Source organism: Lichenostomus cassidix, chromosome 3 (assembly GCF_008360975.1).
Source record: "Lichenostomus cassidix isolate B80296 chromosome 3, HeHo_3.0, whole genome shotgun sequence".
Lineage (NCBI taxonomy): Eukaryota > Metazoa > Chordata > Aves > Passeriformes > Meliphagidae > Lichenostomus > Lichenostomus cassidix.
The window spans coordinates 39,815,626-39,833,954 of record NC_139483.1 but is presented as its reverse complement, the minus strand read 5'-3'; the positions used below and the strand labels follow the sequence as shown (position 1 = coordinate 39,833,954).

The following is an 18,329-nucleotide window of genomic DNA, read 5'->3' as shown; positions in this document are numbered from 1 at the left end:
GAAGGCCGGGTTTTGCCGCGGTGGCGGCAGAGCACCGAGCTCTCAGACGGCCGAGTGCCCCCGGGGGAGCCGGGCCGGCCGGCCGGGCCGAGGAGCGCTTCTCGCCCGCAGGAACCGCGCCGGCTGCCCCGACGGCAGCTCGGGCCGCGCTGCTGCCCTGCCGCGGGGCCTGGCGCCTCCTCCCGGGAGCTCTGCCGCGCTCGGCCCCGCCACACCGACGGCACTCCCCCCTGCCCGCCCCTGCGCGCCGCTCCGCTCCGCGCTCCGGGACAGGCCGCTGCCGCCCTGCCCGCCCCCCGCACCGCCCCTGCACCGCCCGCCGGGGCGGGCCCGGGCCGCGATGGTCCCGCAGGTAGGCGAGGTGGGGAGGGGGCGGCGGGGGGTTATGTCACCGCTCGGAGGAGCGAGCCGGGGGCGCGCCCCCGCGCCGCTGATTGACAGCGGGGCCCTGCCCGCAGCCCATAAAGCCGTCGGCGCGGGGCGCGGGGCCGCGCAGGGACTTGCGACGGTGTCGGCAGCGGCAGCAGCAGAGCATCGCGCTCCTCTCCCGACCGGCCTCGCCCCGCAGAGCCCAGCGCACCGTGGGCTCCCCGATGCCAGGTGAGGCGCACGGCGGGCCGGTGCCGTGCCCGCCGCGAAGCCCTTCGGGGGGCGGCGGGGCTGCTCTGCGCTCTCTCCCGCCGCCCGGGCAGGGCTCGCCGTGGGCAGCTCGCCGCGGGGACTCGGGGTGCGAGTGAGGGCAGCAGTGTAGGGCAGGCGGGTGTGCGGCACCTGCCCGCAGCCCTGCCATCGCCGCGCCCGCCGTCCGGGCAGGGTCGGTCCCGCCGGGAGCCGCTGGGTGCGAGAGGTGAGAGAGGCGAGAGAGGCATCCCGGCGGCTGCCGGCTGTTGGCTGTAGCGGTGCTAGCCTGGGGGTGCCAGGTAATAAGAGTTCCCTGTCGGACAAAGAAAATGTAGACAGGAAGGACAAAGAAAATGTAGACAGGAAACGCTGGCGGCATCCCTGAGTCCTTGCAAAAATGCGTGGAGTTGGCAGTGCTCGAGTTATTTGGCTGTATCCAGAGAACTGGATTTCTACACATACCGAGGAATGCTTCTGCTCCATTCATTGTGAGCTGAGACACATATGGAGATGCAATTATGTGGTTTATAACTACACAGTGCTACAGGGCAAAACCGGCATCAAGTTAAGAGTCACTTTATCCCAGCTATGGTTGGGTACAGAGGATTGTATATATATGGAAGAGAGGAGTTTGTATCAGGGTGCTGAAAAAGGTACTGAAAAGTACCCCTGTTACTCAGAACCATCATTTAGTTTAGATCTCATTATCTAATCTACAAGGATTTTTGGCTAAATACTGTGCTCTAAAATAAAGATGTGCTAGGAATAAGCTTTATCTCCTGTAATGTTGTATGGTGTCTATGCCAGGTACTGAAATTTCCTGGAGGAAATAATGATGTATATTTTCTGCACATCTTTCTTTTTTTATTATTAAGGACACTTTCATGAAAAGGATTTCTAACATCTATAACTCCTCTTCCCTTCACTTGATGTTGCGTTTTACTTCTGCCATCAAGAACAGACCAGAATAAGTGTTACAAGAATCAGACAAAATAGAAGTTCTGATTTTATATGTATAGATGCTGTTTACAGCATTCAATGAGGAAAATTGTACTATTTATAGTTGATATATATTATTTCCCTAATACATACTACTTTCTGGTTTATTCAAAGGAGTTATGCTGAAGAGGAGAGGATTGTTGTGGCTTGCTGTCTTGATAACCCTGTGGGTTTCCTCAAATGCTCAGGGTAAGTTCTGACACTTCTTAACTGGATACAGAGTAACTCCCAAAGCTAAAAGTTGTTGTGAAATGTTGGCTTATGAACTGCTGTGGGAAAAGGAATCAAAAAGAATTTTTTTAGAAGTGCCTGGGGTATCTTTGGCAGATATACCTTGCCAATGCCAAATGAAGAATTCTTAATATATCTCAAAATTGCTTTCTTTAGATTGATTAAAATATATATAATTCCAGAAATAATTGATGTTGTACTTTTCTGTGTGGTGGAAATGTATGGTGAAAGTCAAATCAGCAGAATCACTGAGTGGGATGAACATTTTAAAAAGATAGATGTAAAGAAATAGACATCTACGGACCAAATTTAGGCAGAATGGAAGTTGGCACAGTGCCAGACATTCATTTACATCTGACTTCTTGGTTGCAATTTTGTAAAAACCAAATCTCTTTCATCCTGTTGTCATGAAGCCACATGGATTCTCATAATTTGATTTTCATTATCTGGCAATCAAAATAGATAAATTGCCTCAAATTGCTTATCCATTCATATATATTAAAAGTATTTAATGAATAAATTGCTAAATGCATCCATGTGTAGGCATATATATGGCATATAGTGTGTGTATATATATATATATACACAAGTATGCACTATATAGTGCTAAAAAATATGAAGTCATACATATAAGTATATAATAAAAAATATTTGTACACATAGGAGGAGAGAATTGTCATAAAAATGAAAATGTCAGGTAGAAAATACAATTCACTTGCCTGCTATTAGGAACAGTTCCATCTGTGGAAGCAGGAAAGTATTGGGTTTACTCTTCTGGTCCTTAATGTCTGTCCTATAATTGCAGTTACTAAGTATAGTGTGCAGAGTTGTTTCTTGTAAGACCTTTTGTAGATGCATTGTCACACACTGTTAACTTTTTCAGATGGTGACAAGGAAGAGGAGACTACCTTTGATTTACTTCAAGTCAGTAACATAAACCGAAAGACAGTTGGGGCAAAGTTGTTCCGGGGCCCAGACCTCACTATGCCAGCATATCGTTTCATTCGGTTTGACCATATACCTCCATGTAAACCGGAGAAATTAAAAAAGATCCTAAAACTAATACGGCAGAATGAGGGCTTTATCCTTTCAGCCACCCTGAGGCAGGACAGGCAATCTAGAGGCACCATCCTTGCTTTAGAGGGTCCCGGCATCAGTGAGAGGCAGTTTGAGATCATTTCCAATGGCCGGGCCAACACCCTGGACCTTATCTATTGGGTGGATGGCTTCCAGAACGTGATTTCCCTGGAAGATGTGGACCTTGCTGACTCGCAGTGGAAGAACCTCACCGTGCAGATAACAGGGGAGAACTATAACCTCTATGTTGGCTGTGACCTTATTGACAGCTTCATCCTGGAGGAGCCTTTCTATGAACAGCTGAAAGCAGAGAACAGCAAGCTGTACGTGGCGAAAGGTTCCACTCGGGAGAATCATTTCAGGGTAGGTGAAGCTTGGGTCTCCAGTGTGGTAAGAAGGTAACTGCAAGTAGTTTAAGAAGATGCAGTAGGTGCAGTTTTGTTTCTCCCAGTGCCTCTTGGATTTGATGGAGTCACAGGCATCCCAAGCAGAGTTTCTTCAGAGTGTTTTTTTATTGATTGCTGGATCTGTGTTGTGGGATTTTGGAGTTCCTGAACGCAAAGGCCTGGCAAAGCAAAGTCCAAATCCAGGAAAAGTGTGCTAAACCAATTTTTGGGCTTTCCTATGCCTTTTCCAGATGTAAGACTTTTAGAGATGTTGGATTTATTGTGGTGATTTATAGAATTCTTTGCAAATTTCTTGAAGAACTGTTTTTCCATTGAATATATCTAAATCATGAGAACATGTCAAGATTTTTATTTTTCATTTGAAAGAAGAAGAAAAAAATTAATTTTTAATGGACCCAAAGCATGGGGTGTTGGTCCATCCTGGTTTGCCAATTTGAACATTTCAATTTAAATTCAAAAAGAGGAAAATTTTGAAAAACTAAATAGAATAAAAATTTTTGATCAGTCCTGTAAATTAGATTATTTTTCTTTTTGTGGAAAATGTTTGAGATTAAGAAATTATAAGCTTTCTGGTTTTCCTATCAAATGAAAATAACCTTCTGCCTCATATCATATAGTGATGTGATCTGGCACAACTGCTTTAAGGATGGCTTCTTCTCATTCACAACTGAAATCAAACTTGGCTCCAAAAATTTCAAAAAGCCCTTTCTTTCTCATCATGTTGTGCCATCTAGTTTTCAAGCAGAGCCTAACATGTTGGAGTTTGGTTCCATGGGGTCACCAGTTTTGACAGGGGTGTCAGAAGTTCTTGCCCACAGCCTCTCTGTTCCTGCCTCTGTGACTAAATTACTCCATCAGTAGTGCTCATAAAACTGGTTCTGAAGCTGCACTGTTAAGAGGCTCTCTGAAACAATCTTGGTTTTAATTAATTTTTTTCTTCTTTGAGGGTTTTTTCCCAAGTGAAATAGACACTGGTCTGGTTTTAGAATGTTGTCTCATGGTGGTGTCAGCACAATTGAGGAGCCAGTGAACTATGATGCCTTGGAATCACTGGCTGAGGATGGAAGTGTGATGGTGCAGGAAAGTTGGCTTTGACCTTATGACAAATGTCTTGTAGAGCTACAATCTAAAATTCACTATGAAACTGGAGATTTGAACTCATAGCAGATCAATGTCTCTTATTATGACATGTTTCAGAACATACCTAGCTTTGTAGCTTATAGGTATGAAATTGTATATAACAATTTTATAACCACTTTTTTTTTTCCTGTGCGTCAGGTTTAATACCTTGTAGATTGTTTTTTATATATTTGCTTATGTCTGAACCCAGTCAGTAGCATGGCATTGAGACAGATCAGTTATTAATTACTCAAAAATTGATCTTACTGTTTTTAATTGCTTTTCAAATTTATTATTACAGGGTCTTTTGCAAAACATTCAGTTAATCTTTGATGCTTCAATAGAGGATGTTCTGCGTAAGAAAGGATGCCAGAGAAGCCAGTCAAGTAAGGCTTTTGTTATCTTGTTAATACTGTTCAGTTGAATCTGAAAATTAGAAATAGCAGTGGTGACATATTATCCTAAAACCATGCAACACATCCGCTTGAAATGAAAAAGAGAATGAGTTGCTTTTTGGTGGTAATGGGAACTTAGGTGTTGATATGTTTATAGGATGTCATTTCTACTCTCTAGCCTATTATTTTAGCTGGGTTGCTTAGGTTTATAACTCTGAGCCTCTGTTTTTAAGTTGGAAGAAAAGCCATTGAGCAAGAAATTAGTAAAAATGGAAGGAAAATGTATATATATGAAAACATATATTTTCTTACATGAGTTTTCTGTGATTCTTTGAGCATGAGGCAGGTAATGTTGCTTCTGAATTCTGCTGATGACTGTCAATGGGCCCACAAACTAGTCTGCCAGTCTTAAAGACACTGAATTCCTTGGCAATACCTTTGTTGACTGAAAGAGGCTTTGGATTTGAATGCCAAAATATTGTTGATCAAAACAACCTCAGGAAAATAAGAAATCAAAGGAAGAGATATTGAAGGCATGTATGTTACAAGCTGACATGTGTTCTTAGTAGTCTAGTTCATGCTGACCCCACCAGGAGAGGAGCGCTCTGTGTAGGAGTGTAGTGGATTTCTCATGAGAGAATTAGGATTATTTGTCAAATATGTGTTAAAGTTTGGTACTCAAGCTCATGGGAGGTGCTAACTATTTTACTTCCCCATGCTTGTAGCTGACAAGAGCTCAGTCAAGAATCAGTCAGCTGAATCTGTCAGAGGAATATGGTGGGTGCACAAGGCAATTGCGACTTCAGGGTTTTGTTTGAAACTCCTGTTACCTGAAATGCCATTATTTTTGTTTCTTTGCTTAAATATGTGACATAGAGAAAATCAGTTAAGCAGATTGAATTCAATTTTTTCCTTGTTTGTGCAACACCCAGAAATTAAACCATAGCAGATGTTGACTTCTTCAAAAGGGGACCAAATGTTTTGAAATGTCACCGAGGAGAAATGGGGTGTTACTGCACCTCTACTATGAAGAAGAAGCCAATGGGAGCCTAAAGGAATAATTGAGTTCTTCATGCTGATACATACCTTAGGAAGAATTCTTATACAGCTTTAAGCTGCAGATGATAACCAACAGATAATATTTTCTTAAAGTATTTTTATCACATCTGTTAACTGCCAAATTTTCAGTTCGATAAATTATACAGATTTGGCGTTTTTGTTTTATACTTCCTGGGAAGTAATTAGCAAATAATTCAATTCACAGTATTTTTACTTTTACTTTGCAACACCAAGAAAACAGTACAAGATGGAAATTTCTTGTGCAGTAACAGAAGAGAGTTATTAGCACACTGAGGCCATCAAAATTACTCAAGAGGTTTGTTATGTACACATCTGATTTTCTGACATTGCCTATCCAGCTTAATTGCATATTCACAGAATGGGTCAGGTTGGAAAGGGACACATTGGTCATCGCTGTAACCTCCCTGCTCAAGCAGGGTCATCCTAAACCTCACAGCACAGGATTGTGTCCAGATTATTCTTGAATATCTCCAGTGAGGGAGACTCTACAACCTCTCTGGGCAATCTGTTCCAGTGCTGTCACCCACACAGTACAGAAGTTCTTCCTTTTATTCAGGTAGAACTTTCTGTGCATCAGTTTCTGCCTGTTGCTTGGCACCACCAGGAAGAGCCTGCCTCCATCTGCTTGACACTCTCCTTTTAGATATTTATTTATTGATGAGATCCCCTCTCAGTTGTTTCTTCTTGAGGCTGAATAGGCCCAGCTCCCTCAGCCTTTCCTCTTAAGAGGGATGTTCCAGTCCCTTAATTACCTTTGTAGTCCTTGGCTGGACCCACTCCAGAAGCTCCATGTCTGTCTGTCTTGCACTGAGGAGCCCAGAACTGGACACAGCACTCTAGATGTGGCTTCACCCAGGCTGAACAGAAGAACAGAATGGTTCTTCTTTGCCCGTCTCTCCAGCCTGTTGAAGTCCCTCTGGAGGGCTGCACAGCCCTCTGGGGTATTGGCCCCTCCTCTCAGCTTTGTGTTTTCAGTGAACTTGCTGAGGAGGCATCTGCCTCTTTATCCAAGTCATTGATGAATGATTTAAACAATACTGGGCCCAGAACTGAAACTTGGGGGCATGATGCAAGTGACAATTACCACAGTTGAAAAGCCATGAGTGATGTTACTGACCACAGGGTACATATTTTCTCATTTTGATGGCCTACCTGTTGAGCTGAGGGACAGGCATTCAGATAATGTATTTGTGTGTTGATGTCCAATAACAGTGAGGCAGATGTTACCAATAAAGTTTCCTCAGCCTTGAGGACACAAAAAGAGACAGGACTGTGTTTTCTCAATGTATTTTTAAACCTAATATGAAAATGGGACATATGGCGAAATGGTGGCTTGGGAATGGTGTTTGGTTGAGGTTAGGAAAGTATGTCTGTGGTGGCTGCAAATCCTTTAGGCAGGATTTATACACTGGACTGGATAGGGAAGATGGCAAAAACACACCTAAACAGGCACATCAATAAAATCCCTTCTTGAGCTATATGAACAGAATAACATTTGCATATGTGAAAGGATGCACATTTTGCTCCCCTGGTTTCTCATTTTAACAATAATCATGTGGTCCTTAGGAAATTAGCAGGAAGCCAGCAGCAGAGAACTGATTTCCCAGTGATCCCCAGGCATCTTCTTTCAGTCATTGCCAAGTACCAGTAGGAAGTGAGGATTTAGTTCTTCTAACATAGTTTTGGTTTATGTTTCCTGCTGAGATTGCAGCTTTATTAATGTCCTCAGAATGTTCCGGTCAAGGCATACTCCATGTTGGCTTGAAAAATATGAAATTAACGATCTGAGAAGTGCTATGGGGGGATCTGAGTAATCTAGTGTTTCAATGCGGTAGGAAAATTGCATTCTTTCCAGGGAATCAAAAAGCAGCTGAAATAAACTGTTATGACACAGAGAGTTCTGATCTGCAATGTGGTTTTCTCGCATCCTGTAAAGGAAGCTGGACAATTGCTTCAACTTCTCAAACTGCGAACAATTTTTTGTAGGCCTTGGCTAGTGGCAGATATTTCATAGCTAATTTAAAAGCACATCAAGCCAATAATTTTAAATTTGGTTGAGAAGTAATCACTTAATGTCATATTGTGGGTTGGTTCTTTGTTCTTTTATTTTTAGCATTCCCAATGAATGAAGAGTACTTTGCTCCCATTTTCATTTCCTTTTATATTTAAATATAGCACTTTAAATTGTACGGCAAAGCATCAAATCAAGACTTTAACATTTCTGAAGCTTTGCCACCTTTGGTGATTTGTCAGCACTGAATGGTGTTGAGGTTTTGAAGCATGTTTTATGGCACATATTCCTGTGCTGATTTCTTCTTTTTAAATTGCTATATCTTTTGCTTGTCTTTTCTCTTTGGTAACCTTGAGCTATTCCAACATCACTAAATCTGCTAAATAAGTCTTTATTGAGAGATAGGCCAGTATGGATTTCTGTTTAGCTGATACCAAATTTGAAAGTATCATAGAGTCCTTAGAGGAAGCTTCCATGGAATCCACAAGATTGATGGGATCAATCTAATCACCTGATGGAGATTTTAGTGTTTAACAGAACATAGACTCTTTTATTTACTTATCTATGTGGGGTTTTTTTATTAATTACAAATCATGCTTTCTGTTATGTTATTTTTTCAGGAATCTGCTCTAGACACTGTTATCTTTAAAAATTACATTAGAACATGTTCAGTTCTCCCTGTCTAATGCATGCAAAGTTCTTGTTTTAATTACAATCTGCCTTTTGGAGGAGTGTTTGGAGTGATAAATCAAATAATCTGCCTGATCTTAGCTTGACCTCCATTTAACTTCAGAATGAAATGATTGTTGTAGCAGCTCCTCTGAGCTTAACACTGGGCAGTGCAATATAGAGCAGCCCAAAGTCTGCATAATGGTTGCAAATTGCACAATGGTCCAAATTTGATCCAAGTAACTATGGAATTTATGGACAGAACAAGGACAATGACTTTCTAAAAGGAAACTCTTTCTCTTGCCTATTTCTCTGCCTTTAGAAAGTGTGATAGGTCAGGAAAAAATCTGAAACTTTTTATGTCTGAGTGGATAAAATGAGTTTGCCTTTTTGATACTATGTCCTTTTGTTAGCCTTCTTCATAAATGAATGTGTTGCAGTGCCCACAGTTTTAAACTGAGGGTCATGTGAGACACAGCTTGGATCTTAATTTGAAAAGGAAAAGCCTATAATTGGACCCAGCTGACATCTAACCCCTCTTTTATTCATGGGTGTAATAAGCATGAAGCTGTGCCAAAATAGATGTGTTTAAAGCCTACCCATGGGTTCCAATCTGTGATTTCAGCAGGAATATGTAATCTGTGGCGGAGCTTCACATATGCTGCTCTTCTCTTTAATTCTCTTGCTACCAGCTGAAGTGAACACCATCAATGAGAGCACTGAAATCCTTCACTTGAGCCCCTCTGTCACAACCGAGTATGTGGGTGAGAAACCAGAGAAGGCTGAATTCTGTGACCGCTCCTGTGAAGAGCTGGGGTCAATGTTCACAGAGCTCACCGGCCTGCGCATTGTGGTCAACAACTTGGCTGATAACCTCCAAAAAGTGGTAGGTACCTGCAAGTCTGCAGAACTGACAGAGGTCTGCTGTGCAGTGCTCTGTCCTTCTTTGTTTTACACCAGGGGCAGTTAATAGTGATTTCTGTATAACATATGAACACCTGTTAGTATTTCTACATAAGCTAAAGATGTCCTCTTTTCATTGTCACTAGTTTGGTAGTTCTTGAGTAAAATACTTTCATCAAGACTTGTTTTTCATAGTCTGTGTTTGAAAGAGCACATGCACTCATACACAAGGGAAATCAATCCTCCTAAAGGTCTGGAAATTGAAAGCTAGCAATCTCTACCTTGCCTGCGTACTATTAAAGCTTTGTTAAAGCCATGTTTACACTATTTATGAATACATCATTTAATGGCTATATGAGTACCTAAACTGTAAGTAAATGTATGGGATTTTCACAGTTGAAGTATGATGGCGATTTGTTGAAGTCTGCCCCTTTTCTTATTCTGAACCAGCTGATTATGTCTGAAGGAATTTTATTACTATGCCCTGTCTCAGGACTAAAGTCTTCTCATCTAAAGATGAGATGTACTAGAGGAAAGCAAAATGGGTAAGAACAGATTTCCCTTAGTATTGTGGGACTGTTTTTGTGCCATTGCTAGAAGAATTGCTATGTAGTATTGCAATGCTTGATATCATCTTCTTTATGTATGTATATATGTAAAAATACATTTTTAAATGGAAGAATTAAGTTCAGTGGTGCCTCAGTTTTGTCTGTTTAAAACGGTTTGCTTATGAAATACGCTCTGTGTTTTCATTTACTTCATCATCTAGTCTGAAGAGAACCAAATTATGTGGGAGCTGATTGGGCCTAACAAAACACTGAAGAGCCAGCCAGTTTGCTGGCAGGATGGCCGTGTCTTTGCAGATAAAGAAAGTTGGATTGTAGATAGCTGCACCAAGTGCATTTGCCAGGTAAGGTTTTGGAAATATTCTTTTCTGCAAAATTGGACAGTGGGTTTAATCCAGCTCTGTCCAGGTCAGGTCATATTTACTTAGATCTTGGTTGGACTTAATGACATTTATAAAGAGTAGTCCCCATGTCTATGACAGTTAGAACAAATTAAAACATTTCCACACGTGTAACTTGCCCAGATGTCGGCCTTCATTTACTTCTGTCTGTGAGCTCAAATCAGTAAGTTGATTTCTTTGCCTTTAGGATTCCAAAATTGTGTGCAATCAAATCACCTGCCCAGCAGTCTCCTGTGCTGATCCATCTTTTGTTGAAGGTGAATGCTGTCCAGTCTGCTCTCACTGTGAGTATTTAGCCAAGGAGAAAGATAGCTAGTTTTTACCATTGTTTAAAATCACTATTAGTGTTTTGGAAAGCTCAAAACAAGTAAGATGTCAAGGCAGGTAAGTTCAAATATAAAACTTGTATGTATACAAAGATCATATGAAGAACTCGGGTGCTTGAAATTACACTCTGGAAGACTTGGTTGGTCTTCAGTGGTTATATTGGTTGCTTAGAATTAAGATGATAACTTGCCTAGCTACCTTGGGCACAAAATGTTAAATACATGCTTCTCCCCTGTCATGTTTAATGTTTTTTTGCCCATTCAGAGCGTAGGGTACATTCTTGCAGTGCGCTCTTGGTCACGTTCACCATTATGTAGCTTTCAAAGATGGAGCCAATCTCATCATACTGACCTGTATTCTGAAGCCAGAGGCAGTTGGGACTCAGTTTTTGGCTCAGTCCATTCTACAGATAAGATGTTCTTCCTCCAAAGATCAGTGCCTCATGCAAACACACTGCACACAACTTTGTGAAGATCCAAGTTCTTATCTGAACTAACCTCTCATTATATTACACTGTAATTCCATAGCTTCAGCGGCAACTTGGGAAAGCAAAATAAGAAAAGGAGAGATCTAAATGTTAAAGTACATATTCTGCAGAAAAATTGGAGTGAAGATCTTCTGAATAGGATAATAGAGCAACTTTGAAAACTAAGCACTTGTTCTTACCTTTCGCTCTGCAGCTGATGACAGTGAGGAAGGGTGGTCACCGTGGTCAGACTGGACAAAGTGCTCAGTTACCTGTGGCTCTGGGACTCAGATGCGAGGAAGGTCATGTGATGTCACCAGGAGTGCTTGTACAGGCCCACACATCCAGACAAGGATGTGCAGCTTTAAGAAATGTGACCATCGCAGTAAGTAGTAAAATTTCTTCCTTTTTTAAAAGCTTCCTTGGACATCTCAAGGCAAAACCAGGCTTAATCAGGACAGTATGTACTTGAGAAATCCTATATGTACAATTAAAGTTGCTATCACTAGATTTTTTGGCATTTTTTACCTTTGAAATACTTCTCCTTTTCCTGACAATTTAATAGGTATGTGCACTCTGGGCTCAGCTATGTTAAAAAAAAAAAGATGATGGGTGATCCTTTCTTTAACCGTAGATTTTGTTTGAACTCAGTTTGGAGATGACACTTAGTTCACAATCTGATACCTGGGGCTGTGTTTACATCTGCCATTCATTGATTGTTGGGCCATCCTGTTAACTTAGTTGTGTTTAGGAATATGGTAATCGTGGAAGACTTTTGTGAAATATCGAACAACTTTTATATTTAAGGCCCTTACAAAAATGATATTTCAGAAGTGCAGTTAATACTATTGCAGGTACCTGTGATATCCAAGCTAATATATTACCTAAGGCAATATCTAGCAGCTGAGACTGCTAGATGTCCAAATGTGCATTTTGAACAAGTATTTGCTTTGTTGGGAAAGTTTATTTTTATCTAACATCATTGTTCGTGATATGTTGGTTACTGAAATTCCCAAGAAAGCATTTCTTGAGTACCTGAGCTGGCATGCTGGGCTTTGTAAGTGAAATGGTGAGAAAGAGATGGAACATTTCATCAGATGTGATGAGAGGCTCATTAGAAGGTTAACTGCACAAGTGAGTTTGTATTACTGCTGCAGGTGGGCTGTTTGCTTGAGTTTTGCTCTTTTCTCTGGCAGTACGTCAAGATGGTGGCTGGAGTCACTGGTCCCCCTGGTCTTCCTGTTCAGTTACCTGTGGAGTAGGAAATATCACCCGCATCCGCCTCTGCAATTCTCCTATTCCCCAGATGGGTGGGAAAAACTGTGTGGGAAATGGGCGTGAAACGGAGAAGTGTGAGAAGGTTCCATGTCCAGGTATGTCTGTGGTGTTGAATCACAAGTATCGCAGTAATATTCCAGCTGAATTCCTTCTCTTTACTCAGATCTAAATGGCAGTGAATTTCTGTGATGGAAAATAAAATTTTGTTTCACAAGTGAAATAACACATGAGGGTGCTTTGAAAATGAAGACTACAATGCAGTCAGAGGTTTTGTAAACCTTCCAAGTTATAATTTGGCTTTAAATATTAAGAGTTTGGGAAATTTCCATTTTAGTGATATATCTCTGCACATAAAAAAAACCCCACTTTCTTTCTAAAAGGAAGCTAGCATTGTGCTTGTTGAGAATAGACATAAAATCCCCCAATAGTCTGCTTTGTTTGAAATTATGGATGTATATTTTACACATTCAACACAATTAATTACTCACCTACACTTTTAAACCTTTTTAGAGACCTTTTATTCTACACACTTTCACTTTCCTGTCATGTAACTTTTCCTCCATTTTTTTCCCTTTGCATATACAGTTGTCATGGCATGCTGTTTGGAATTATTGGCCAAAAAATGCCTATGAAGCAGTTGGATGTTTTTCATTTGTTTCTGAAATATTGCTATCTCAGTGCAAACATCTGCCAACATCTTTCTGTGTACACAGTGAGAAACTGTCTCTAGTGAGGGATCTGAAGAAAGGGTTGTTGTCATTGGCACCAGATGTCCCCACTATATTGCCTGTGATGCTCTGCTCTTCTGCATATCTTAGTGAATGGCCAGTGGGGTCCGTGGTCTCCGTGGTCTGCCTGCACTGTTACCTGTGGAGGAGGAATTCGTGAGAGGTCTCGTCTCTGTAACAGTCCTGAGCCACAGTATGGAGGAAAGCCATGTGTGGGAGACACCAAGCAACATGATATGTGCAATAAGAAGGATTGTCCAATTGGTTGGTATTCGTTCTTTATTCAGTCTGAGTAATTATTATTGCTGTTATCTCTTTAATGGGTAATTATGAAGTGACACTACAGGAATCTGCTAATTATACTTTTGTTTCAGTGAAGGACATTTAACTGTTTTGAGTGCTGTTCAATGGGGTTTCACACATGTTCTTGATACTCACTTTCTTGAACAAGTATTCCTTTTTTAAATAGCAATTCACTGGTAGGGTATTCAACTGGATGTAGCAATCTGTAATCTTTTCTTATTAAATCAATAGTAATTAGTCTTAAATGCACTTAATAACCCTAACTGTAAGGGTTTTATAAGAGTCTGTTGCATCAAGTGTGGTTTAAGCGAATGACCAGACAATACCTGTTTCTTAAGTGAAGTTTTACATGCCTTTTAAGCTCCTTATGTTAATTTACACTTTTGTGTCTTTTTCAGATGGGTGTTTGTCAAATCCTTGCTTTCCTGGAGCAGAATGCAACAGTTACCCAGATGGGTCTTGGTCATGTGGGGCATGCCCAGCAGGATACCTTGGCAATGGTACAGTCTGTGAGGATCTTGATGAGGTATTGACTTTGTTTCCATTAACACCAGGAAATCACCATGAAAAATCCATTATTTTGGAATTACACAGCCATCTAATTGGTTTCTTCTTTCTTTCCTTACCTGCAGTGTATAGCTGTGTCAGATGTTTGCTTTAAAGTGAATCAGGTCCATCGCTGTGTGAACACAAATCCAGGTTTCCACTGCTTGCCATGTCCTCCACGCTATAAAGGAAGTCAGCCCTATGGAGTTGGGCTCGAAGTTGCCAAGACAGAGAAGCAAGTAAGTGATGTGGGAGGGAATTTGATGGCTTTGAAACTGAGTGATTCTCATCTGAAAACATCTGTTAGTGATGGCATATGATAAACTTGGGTGCCAAAGAAAAGCAGCCTGAAACAGATAACTGTTGTGCCAGGGTGTTTTTGTTTTGAGTAACAGAACACTGAATTTGGTATTGGCTTTTTTAAGAGTTTGGTTTTCTCTAGGCATCTGTACAGCTTTACCAAATGAGCCTAAAATTCCAGGACCAAATATTTCCCTGCTTTGCACTCCTTTCTCTGAGGTTTACATACCTATTCTGGAGAGTGGAAACGGAAGAATTAGGATTGGATTTTTTCTGAAATATAATGTTAATGTCATTGGTTTTAGACACATGTCTGAAGTTCTCACTCCTTAAATTCCATTGGGCCAAAACTTACCAGTGGTGAAGGACAGTGGGAAGTGGAAGTGAGGTTGAAGACTGCAGTTTTCTAGACAGGACAAAAATGTTAAAGTGGAAGTCATGGGTTACATTCTCTTTGCTGCTGTTGAATCAATCTGTGGTTAGCTCAGCTTGTGAATTCTACATGTGAAACATCTGTGTAAGATTCTCAAATACTGATAATGAAAAATATAGTGATAAGGAAGAGGTAACAAAAACCTGCATGAGGTCAGCACAAAAATTCCTTAGGGTCTCTTTGATTTAAGAAAATAAGATGGCCCTTTCATACTGTCAGGCAGAACACTAAAGAAAAGAGGTGAGTACAGTCTACTTTCTGTTGCAGTTAATTTCTGGGGTTTAATGACATCTGGAAGAAGGCAGATACAGTTCTGAAATTGTTAACCACTTTAATTGCTTTTTAAATAATGTCCAATTTTTTCTGTGGTTTGTTTTAATTTCATTGTATGTATTTGTTGGAATTGTGAGCTGACAGAGCAGTATGATTTACTAACCACAGTTAAAATAAAGTTCCTGTCTTCAGACCTCTAAATAATTGGTCTGATTTTCACAAAGTTGAGGCACACACAGCTGGCTGTGATTAGCAGGTTTCAGTGAATATGCTCCCATCATTTGTAGGTCTGCGAACCTGAGAATCCGTGCAAGGACAAGACACACAGCTGCCATAAGTCTGCAGAGTGCATCTATCTGGGGCATTTCAGTGATCCAATGTACAAATGTGAATGTAGGACAGGTTATGCTGGTGATGGACGAATCTGTGGTGAGGATTCGGATCTGGATGGCTGGCCTAACAATAACCTGGTCTGTGCTGCTAATGCAACATACCACTGTGTGAAGGTAGGTGAAAAAGTTTGATAAAAATGCTGTGTGTTAACAAAATTTTCTCTTTTTCCTAAATAGTTGTGAGTAATGCTGATGTTCATGAAGCTGGTGGTTGCTATCAGTAAGCTTTGGCTCTTATAGTATACTTGTTCTCTAGGAGATGCTGTGAAATGTGTATTCACTTAATCTGGTGAGATGCAGTAAGGGCTTCTCAAAATTAAATCCAGAGTCCTCTGCTTTGGATTTTTTCCTATGCAGAATTGGATGGTTGGGATGCTTGTGAATGGAGTTAGCACACTGAGCAGGAATGACCTGAAGCATGGGTGTGAAGCACACAGCTAGAAAAACCAAATGGGGATTTTGGGGCCCAGGCGAGTGGGAAGTGCTACCTGCAGGACTTGTATAAAGACTCAGCCATGTAAGGCCTACACTTCTAAATGCTTTCTTGAACTACCCCTTCCTTTTAAAGCATTAAGCAGACCATGTGCTGTGAAAACTGGATTCATCACATGAGATAATTTTTGACAATAGGCGCCTAAGAGAGGAATGAATGTGATTAATTAGAGGAGTTTTCCGTATTGCAAAAACTCACAGGGACACAATGAGAGATTCAGCCTCTCTCACCCTTCAGAGATGTGAAATCCCAACTCTCACCATGCCAAGAGTGACTTGCCAGTGCCATGGACTTTTTTCAGCTCTTTGTCCCTGACAATGTACTAAAGAATATGGTGGTCCAAACCAACATGTATGCCAAGAAATACCAGGAGAGGTTTGGTAGTGACGATGCCTGGATTGACATCACCTTGACAGAAATGAAGGCCTTCTTAGGCTACATGATATCAACCAGCATCCACCACTGTGAGTCTGTTCTAGGTCCTTGCAACTGGGACTCATCCAATCTTGCTGTGCAGCTGTGCTGTTATAGTGAACAATGAAACATTACTACACCAATGAGAAAATCAGCATCAGGGAGCCAAAAAATGGTGACATGTAGGTTTAGTAGGGTGTATCCACCATGGTATGTTCCCTGGGACCTGGTTCTGTGCTCATCTGAAGCACACAGTAAGTCCTTTTTGGTTCCATGGCCTGAGGTTCCTTCCAGTGGGAATTGCTGAAAAATGATGAGCCTCCTTGTAGGTGTCATGCTGATGCAGTTATAGTGCTGTAAAAAGCCAGGCTGACAGTTGTTCCAGGTCCACCAGTTTAACAATGGCCCAAATAGCTGAGGACACCCCCAGAAGGCACCCCCAGACAGGCAATTCCCTGGATCCCAGCTCTCAGTGGTGGCCTTGCTGATGGTTGAATGACAGGCATTACATACAGAGGAGCATACATTGCAGCAGCAAATTAAACAACTGGGTGGAGGAGAGTAGAAGGCATGTGAAAGTGTTCTGTTTTAAACACCTACCTATGGGACCCCTCACAACATTGGATTACCTGTAGATGTTCACTAGTCAGATGCTCAAGTATTTTGCTGATCAGTCATGGCTGTAAGGACAAACATTCTCTTGTAGGTTTTTGAGAGTTCCTTTTCCCTGACCTGAAACATTTTGGTTTTTCCTTCTCCATGTTAAAGTGATCTACCCATAAGCATTCATGAAGTTCTAGCACAAAAACTTCTGCTTAAAAAAAGAAGAAAGGAGTTTTAAAAAGACTACTACAGTGGTTAAAAAAATACAGATCAAGAGAATAGGAAAGTTTGAAATCAGGCTGTTTGAGAGAATAAGTCACTTGTGTAATCTGCTTGAAGATGTGCATCTGGGCTTTATCAGCCAAGGAGTTTCAGATATGGATGGAAATTTGGGCCTCAAATATTGGTCATCCTCACTGTAATTGTTCTGTTCATTCTGGATTCAGCCAATTCAGCTGTTGCAGTTCATATATCCTTCTTTCAGTTCCTGTCATCAGAATTTGCAACATGTTCACTGATGATGTAACGCCAAGGATTAATTCTGATTAAATACAACATGCTGAACCCATTCAGAAAAAAAATCTTTCTAAAGGTTGTTTCATGTTTTGTGTAATATATATTGATCTAATGGACACAAATACTTCATTTAAGGGAACACCTCCGCATGCCAAAAAAACCCAAACTTCAGGTCCTTATATTTGTTACACAATATCCTAGTTGAGTAATTTGATTTTGCAAAGCTTCTTGGCTTGAGCTGATAATGACTGAAAATTAACTCACTCTTGTGACTAATTGCTTTCATTGTTTCAAAAAATACTTTGTTTCACTGATAACCAGTGTTGAGGTGGACAGTTAAGACTCTTCATGGGTATTTGATAAAAATTTTGGGGGTTTGATATTTACCACAAAATTTCCAGTTCTCTTTTTCTTAAATTTTCTGTACTATTAGAACCACTGAGATTAAGAACAGGGCTAGGAATGTTACTATAATATTAATTTTTTAGAGCATGTGTTACAAAAAAGATATTTCTGCACTCTATTGACAGATTCAGTTTTGGGCGAGGTAGATCTGGAATGTGAGTAAAAATGAGAATAACAGAGTATGTTTTCATAGATGTGCTTTTTCATAGCAAGTGGTAGAACTGCTATCCATTTTAGCTGATTTAAGTATTTAAAAAAATAGATGTTAAAATTTGGCAAGCTATTTTACTTCTTATTTTTCAGTGTAACGTAAGAATTGCTGATTTTATCATTCTTTACAAAGCTGTGATACAAAATAAAGAGATCAGTTTGT

The 18,329-nt window shown here is 40.8% G+C and overlaps 1 protein-coding gene across 2 annotated transcripts in view; it reads left to right on the top strand.

Annotated features, from left to right (window-relative positions):
• Positions 1-299: 299 nt before the first annotated feature.
• THBS2 (thrombospondin 2) overlaps positions 300-18,329 on the top strand; it is a 33,327-nt gene continuing 15,297 nt past the window's right edge. The window contains exons 1-13 of one of the 2 annotated variants that reach the window (XM_085055396.1): positions 300-352; positions 1,735-1,809; positions 2,735-3,291; positions 4,756-4,840; positions 9,302-9,495; positions 10,282-10,422; positions 10,667-10,763; positions 11,487-11,657; positions 12,469-12,645; positions 13,369-13,542; positions 13,980-14,107; positions 14,214-14,366; positions 15,421-15,639. In XM_085055396.1, the coding sequence (XP_084911522.1) occupies positions 1,740-1,809; positions 2,735-3,291; positions 4,756-4,840; positions 9,302-9,495; positions 10,282-10,422; positions 10,667-10,763; positions 11,487-11,657; positions 12,469-12,645; positions 13,369-13,542; positions 13,980-14,107; positions 14,214-14,366; positions 15,421-15,639 (2,166 nt within the window). In that variant the 5' untranslated portion in view covers positions 300-352; positions 1,735-1,739. Of the gene's footprint in view, positions 353-465; positions 601-1,734; positions 1,810-2,734; positions 3,292-4,755; positions 4,841-9,301; positions 9,496-10,281; positions 10,423-10,666; positions 10,764-11,486; positions 11,658-12,468; positions 12,646-13,368; positions 13,543-13,979; positions 14,108-14,213; positions 14,367-15,420; positions 15,640-18,329 lie in introns of those variants that run through there. The other variant, XM_085055395.1, reaches the window with a different exon arrangement.